The sequence below is a fragment of the Miniopterus natalensis genome, chromosome 5 (genome assembly GCF_054644295.1).
Source record: "Miniopterus natalensis isolate mMinNat1 chromosome 5, mMinNat1.hap1, whole genome shotgun sequence".
Taxonomy (NCBI): Eukaryota; Metazoa; Chordata; class Mammalia; order Chiroptera; family Miniopteridae; genus Miniopterus; species Miniopterus natalensis.
In genome coordinates this window covers 35569442-35576916 of record NC_142085.1, presented here as the reverse complement: position 1 = coordinate 35576916, position 7475 = coordinate 35569442, and the positions used below count along the sequence as shown (strand labels likewise).

Sequence of the window (7475 nt, the reverse complement as noted above, 5' to 3'; positions counted from 1 at the left end):
TTTTGTGTTGATTAAGCAATTTACACCCTTTAAGCAGTCATGGGGATTGGTGAAAATTTCACAAAATCTGATAAGTTTACAGTGTTTCACTGAATGAAAAAAACATAAGAAAGCACATACAACTTTTACAGGTTCAAGTTATAGACAATCCACTTTTAAAATACCTGTATGCTCCAGCTAATGGCACCTGGTAACTAACTGTCCTCAAGGATTTACTTACAGTATGTAATGCAGATGGGGGAATAAACCTGGTGCTTTCAGTCCTAATCCAGGGAAGAGATGAATTGGGTTATTTATAAATCTTGGTGAGGAAGAGAACTTGAACTGGGGACAGGTAACTTGGTGGGTATAACACTAAAGATTAAAAGGAATAATTTTAGTATGAAATTTTGTCTACACATTTCACCTGTGCTGAACGCATATATCATCAGCTTACTTGAAATGACACTGGATTAATTAGAATACTTTGTAAAAAGATGAAAATATCTTCATTGTAGTATAAAGCATTCATACACACTTGGGAGTGGGCACAGAGAATAAAGACATTTGTAGGATTAGAGAGGCAGGACACAGCCCATCTGTACAATAATTTCTGTGACCAACAACTCCAGTTATGGAAAGTGCCCTGCTGGGACTGAGACAGCAAGATTTTTAAGAGTTCAGATTTGCCATCCCATTCCTTGTCCCCAATTTTAAAAAGTACCCCTCTTTTCAGCGTTTTCCCAGGCAGAGAAATGAGAGCGCGGCTCCCACAATTTCGGGACACTAGAAGAATTTTTTGCGTGGGGACATCTGCAGCATCCAGAGGTAAGACAAAAATTGGTATCCCGATGCAAGTCTGCACAGCATGTCCTCAGCACAAGGAACAATAACGCACTCACAGCAGTTTCTTCGATGGAGAAAACTGTACCGCGTAAGAGGAGTTAATCCTTTTGAATTTTAATGTCATCCAGTTTAACAGCTTCCAGTTCGGAAAACCCCGTGTTCTTTCAGCCTGTAAACTGCCTCCTCTTTCAAAACACACTACTTTTCTAGGATAGTGTGGTCTCATTCATTTTATCTAAGCTAGCTAACAGAGTAACACGTCACTCCCCACGTCTCTGGTCTCAAAAGCCCGCCGCTTTTCCCCAGCCTCGGCCCCCGGCGCCGGCTGCCGGGACGGCGTCCGATCTGTCGGGAGCGAGATCAGGGGCCGAAACTGCCTACTGGCTAGAGCGGCCAGGGCAGTACCGCCGCTCTCGCTTTTCATTCGCTCTCTATGGTTGGGAGCGCGAGCCTCCCCCCGCCCCCCCCCCCCCCGGTCCGGAACTATTGCGGGCCCTAGACGTTTGCGCAGGTGCAGAAGGTAGTTCCGGTTCCGGTGTGACGTTACTAGTTCCCGGTGTTTCGTTGTGGTTGGTGAGCACTAACTGAGCCAACATGCTGCGAAATCTGCTGGTGAGGAGCTTCTCGGCTTGCAGTCGAGATGAGGGGCAGGAGGGTTAGGAGAGGAGGCTCGGGGACCGTGACCCACCAAAAAGCCGGTTCTGAAGGGGGAGGGGGGAGACGGGGGGAGGGGAGGGCGGCTGCTTAAGTCACCTTGCCCCGTGCCCTTTCCTCCCGAGGTTGCTTTCCCTTTTCCCTGGCCCCAGGCTGCGCTTGGTGTAGGGAGCGGAGAGGCTGGGGAAGTGACCAGAAGGTTGTCGGTTGGACAAGCCTTGGTTTTTGCCCCTTGGCACCCTAACTCTTGAGGGCCATTGACGAGTTCAGTAGCTCTGATGCGAGTAAAACCAAGGTCCTGGTGGGAAGTTTCTGATACCCGGAAGCTTCAAAGATGTGCCTCTGACACTGAAAGGGTTTACGTTTCAGTGGTTATTAGCTTTGTGAGCATCAGAAGGCAGCTTAAAAAGCAAGCAGTTCAGTTTTGGATGGGACTTTTAGGAGCAGTCACGGCGGAAGTGTAGTGTTGCTTCCTTCAGAAGGTTCTGCAGTGCCCTTCACCCCTCCACCGACTTTGGGCATGTGAAATATTTCCCCAAATTTTCGAAAAGAAAAAGCAGTGATCACTTCCTTTTGTGATACTTCAGCAAGGTTTTACCTAGTTTCGTAATGTATTTTAGAAAATGGAGTATTTGTTTCATTAATTATTTAGTTCAACTGAGCGTGTAACGGATATATATTTCTAAAAAGATACCTTATTAAAATCTTTTTAGGAGAAATGTAATGAGAGAAGCATTTTAACTAAGTAGGAATTATGCTAGTTTATCTTGTAATAGGTTATCAGGTAATAGATTTTTAATATGGTAGAGTATTAAATGAAAACATTGGAGCTTAATGTATTTTGTAACCATTTTTTATTTTTGTATATATATATATCTATGTTTTCTTCAAGGATTCTATAATGGTACTGTTTCAATTCAGGTAAAGGTCGTGGTTTTGTTTTTTTCGTTGTGTTTCTGCTGAGAGTCAGCATGAATTGCTTCTGGAATGTGGTCTTTGGAGACTGCAGAATATAATAAAAAGGGCAGAGGATGAACAACAAATTGGAAAACCTGGATGTTGGTTTAAAACTTTGTTACTGACAAATTGGGTATATTTTAACCCTCACTTTCCTCCTTCTATAGTTGTAAAGACATGGTTGGTTTTGAAGGTTTTTGTAAGCCCTCAGTCTGTTTAATATGTGTGGATTTTCCATTTCAGGCTCTTCGTCAGATTGCGCAGAGGACCATAAGTACTGCTTCACGCAGGCAGTTTGAAAATAAAGTTCCAGAGAAACAAAAGCTGTTTCAGGTATCGAAATATTTTATGAGATTGTTACTTATAATAATATAGGGAGCAAATCTGGAGATATCTGATTATTAGTGATCCTGTTGTATTAGCAAAAGAATAATAAGAAACTGTCTATTGAGAGTTAACAGAGCATTTGCTGTATCCAGGATGCCCTTGAGGAAGCAGAAGAAATGAGAGGAAAAGGGTATATATAGGTCAGGGACACTTTCTTTGGAGGAGTTACATTGGGTGACACTCTGCGGGGTAGTTGCACAGGAATAGGCAAATAGACCATAGAAAGGGGCCAGAAACAACAAAAAAGTACATATATGATAAACTTAATACATATTAAAGGTGCTATTTTATATCAGTGGAAAAGGGTACAATTAGTTGGTATTGGAAAAATTGATTATTTTAAAGAAAGTAGAGTTACATCCCTTTTATATTGTATATTAAAAGGTAAATTGCAAATATAAATGCCTCTTAAATTAGAAGAAAACACAGGAGATACTTCTTTTTCTCACCAATTTTGTTGAGATATGTGGACAAAAATTGTATATGTTTAGGTTGTACCTAATTTTTTTAAGGTGTACAATCTGATGTTTATTGTATCTGTTATGATTACCACAGTCAAGTTAATTAACACATCCATTACTTCATGTAGTTATTTTCTTGTGTGGATGTGTAAGCAATTAAGAAATATTGTCTTAGTAAATTTCAAGTATACAATACAGTATTATTCACTACTATAATCACCAGAGGAGAATATTTCTTACAATTGTAGGAGTGAGAAGGCTTTCTAAGAAAGCTTTAAAGGAGAAAACCTGCAAGGTTTGGTGACATAAAAACTTAAAATGCACTTATGGTTACAAAAGACAAGTAACAAATTGAGAACAAATTTAAAAAATATAACAAAGGTTAATGTCCTTCATATACAAAGAATTTCTACAAGTCAATTAGAAATGCAAATTAAATTACAAGCTACTAATTTCCCCTCCTACAATTGTCAACATTTTAGAAAGATTTAAAATAGGTTATGTTAGCTAGGTATGGGAGATAGGTACATTCATACACCGTATTTTGATACATGCTAGGTAGTAGTATAGTTGATACAAAAATTTTAGAGGGTATTTGAAAGTATTATTGAGAACAAATTACGTACCCTATCATCTAGGACTCCCATTTGTAAGAATTGTTCCTACAAAAATAGTAGCATAAAAATAGTATTTAAAAATAGGAAAGTATTTAATAGTATTTAAAAAGTAGTATTTAAAAATAGGAAAAAGGCTGTTTATTATGGGATTTTAATATCAGAAAACCCCAATAACCTAAATACCCGTAAATAGAGTACTGGCTAACTCTATTATTATATTTTTGCACAGTGGAATGCTAGCTAGTAGCCATTAAGAGGAAACAAGGTAGGTTTAAATGGACTGAAAGAAAATGCTTTTTAAGATAATGTGAGCAAAAAATAATATGTGGTAGATCATTATATAGCATAACCTCATTTTGTATTTTAAGCACATAGGTATATAAATTAGAAGATAATGACAGTATAAGCAGTAAAAAATCTTTAAGGGTATGTACCATGCTGTTAATTGTGGTTTTCTCATGAGGGACAGACTCAGTGGGATAGAGTAGTTTACCTCTATAAGTAGTTAAATTGTCGGTGAGTTTTTTGGTTTATTGTGATCTCTTTTTTTGCAAAAAAAATTTGAAGTGATAAAAAGTTGGATCATCTATACTATATAAAAATAGAATAGTTATATTTAACAGATGTATTAAATATCTACCCTGTGCCAGGTGCTGAACTAGGAGCTAAGGCTATGATTTAGGGTTATAAACCCAAACCCCCCTTTCCTCTTTTTTTTAAAGAATAAAAAATCATCTCTTTCACTGAATCTAAAATGTGATGATTACTGATATTTTAAATTAAATTGATGAACTCAATATATTTTCATAGCATTAACATTTATATTTTATATATTCCATGTAAAGAACATCTTTATTGGAGGTCACATTAACTTTAAAAGAAAGAATGTTGACTTTAGAAGTTTTTATTTTAAAAGTATTAGTAGTAATAGAGAATCAGGAAAATTGTAGTTCTTTTTAATTTTGAAATTCAAAATGTTTTTCGACACTCTAACCACTAAGAACACCAGCCAGGGCAGGAGCCACTTAATTTTATATGAATGAGTCTTTTGAACTTAGTTGGAAACAAGTAACACATGTATTATTTATTATTATTATTTTAACCTAGGAGGACAATGGAATTCCAGTGCATCTAAAGGGTGGGGTAGCTGATGCCCTCCTGTATAGAGCTACCATGATTCTTACAGTTGGTGGTAAGACATTTGGAATGCTTGGTTTATAGAAAAATAATAGTAAGCGTAATTAACAATTTCATTGCTTTTACTATGCCAGTATTTTTGAAATATTATTTTATTATTATTAAGTTATAGGGGTGACATTCATTAATAAGATCATATGTTTCAAGTTTACAATTCTGTAATACATCATCTGTATATAGTGGTACCTCCATTTTCGAACTTCTCCATTGACGATCATTTCGGTTTACGAACACTGTAAACCTGAAAGTAAATGCTTCATTTTTCAAACATGCCTAGGAAGTCGAACATGCCACACAGCTTCTGCTGAGTGCAAGGTCCTGAGGCCTAGCTGTTGGCTGTTGACCCCTCGGTTTTCAAACTTTTCAGAACTTCTACAGTCTTCTGGAACAGATTACATTTGAAAACTGAGGTACCACTGTATAGCATTGTGTCATGTCGTTATTTTAACACAGGCAGTCTGTCTCCAGAGCCTGAGATCTTATTGCTTTGCATATAAGGATTCAAGAGGATGATTGGCACATATTGTATAAGAGCACTTTAATGTCTAAAAAATATAACAATAAAGTTTGACGATTATCTTTTGATAGAGGTGACTTTCCATTATGCCACTGGTGGCCCTGTAGGCCTTTGGATGAATCAAAGACATCCACTCTGCCCTCTTTCTTCTAATGGACTTTTAAACATTTTGCCTGTGATGCACAATAAAAACATTTTACATCTCAATCCTGTACACAATTTATGACAAAACCTGTATAGACCAGTACTTATTACTATAGGCAGAGTACTTTGACATTTTTTTGTGTGGATTGGGTAGGTCCATTATTCAGCATTAGCAGTGGAATACACAAATTGGTATACTAGAATCAGAGTTAGGAATTTGAATGATTGCTCTCTGGGGTAGGAAGGAAAACAATATTAGAGCGATTACTGTGTGATTATCTGTTGATAGGAAAGTGCCACATACATGGATTTCCATAACCCTTGTATTAAGTCTATAATATGTCCTATTTTAACATGAAGAAATTATGTTAATTACCCAAGATAATATTTATTGCTTCTGTATGGAAAAGCTGGGATTTGAGCTCTAATTACAAAGCCTCTCTGCTCTTGCCAAGGTGCCTTGTTTGGAGTGAGTTGAATACAGTGAAGGGACGTTTAAGGATGAACACAACCACCAGATAGTGACACTGGGCTTTCTTAAGATAAAGTCCTATGTTCTTTTTGTCCAATGTGACTATTTCTTATGTATTTTGGTAATTAGTTTTAAAAATAGATTTCTAGTTATTAGCTATTCTTACATTAAATTTGATTATTTTAAAATTATATACTATAGTTCCTTGGTTTTACATTGATAATACACTTTAGGGAAGGCTAGTGTGCTTTTACCTCTTTATTGGCATTTCTCAGGCAATCTTGGGTAAGTATGGAAATAATCTTCATATATGTTCTTAATCTTATTTAAAATATTTTTACATATTAAGTTGGAAAGTACATTATTGTGCTGCATCTAACACTTTGTATAGAAGTTAAGTATTATTGAAACTAGAATAAATATATATAATTTAAAATTTGCCAGCGCCTATCAACATACTTTTTTCTGTTCCCATAAAAGTAATCTTATTGCCAGCCTTGCCTTTATCTTACAACTTTTAGTTGGAATATTAGATTTATACATTTAAATCTTAGAATTTCTTCTAAATTCTTCTTTTGGTTCTTTTTATTTTTTAGGAACAGCATATGCCATATATCAGCTGGCTATGGCTTCACTTCCCAAGAAGCAGGGTTGACTTCAGTTATCCTCCCAACAATCAGTTGGTTCAGTTCATTCAGATCTCTATGGACCAGTAAGCTGATAAATAACAGTTCTTCTTTGGGGATCAATATTTATTGACTTGTACTAACTGCCACCAATAAAGCAGTCTTTACCATGTTTTGTCTTATTTTATCAAACTGTAGTATACATATACCAATAATTTTCAGCTTTTGGTCAGTCTTACAAATTTTAGGTAAGGAGCAAAAAATTATTCTTTCATTACGGTGGTATAAAGTACCATTGTGATTTTTTTTTAAGTGAAATTTTATTTTTAGCAGCTCAAAATTACACAGTGGCTTGTCTTCAGCTTTAATTGAGCTTGACACTTGTAAGTCCCACCCTCAATGCATTACATACTGGGATATGCTAAAACCTGAGGTTAGAGGAAGCAGACTGTTTTTGGCTCATGGGGTTCAAGTTTCTTATTTCCTCTTTCTTAGCTATGTGAGCATATACTTAAATATTGGATGTAATCTACAGTTTAGAATTAGGTTTTAGTAGAGTAGCTGTAAACTAATTCAGTATTATATTTTTTCACACTCAGAATGGGTTTCTGCTGTGTT

At 36.3% G+C, this 7475-nt stretch overlaps 1 protein-coding gene across 1 annotated transcript; it reads left to right on the top strand.

Moving 5' to 3' along the window:
• The first annotated feature begins 1352 nt into the window (after positions 1 to 1352).
• COX7A2 (cytochrome c oxidase subunit 7A2) lies at positions 1353 to 7029 on the top strand. The gene is made up of 4 exons (XM_016207374.2): positions 1353 to 1437; positions 2680 to 2769; positions 5009 to 5093; positions 6828 to 7029. The coding sequence occupies exons 1-4, from the start codon at positions 1420 to 1422 to the stop codon at positions 6884 to 6886; spliced, it is 252 nt and encodes an 83-aa protein (XP_016062860.1). The 5' UTR covers positions 1353 to 1419; the 3' UTR covers positions 6887 to 7029.
• The last annotated feature ends 446 nt before the right edge of the window (positions 7030 to 7475 follow it).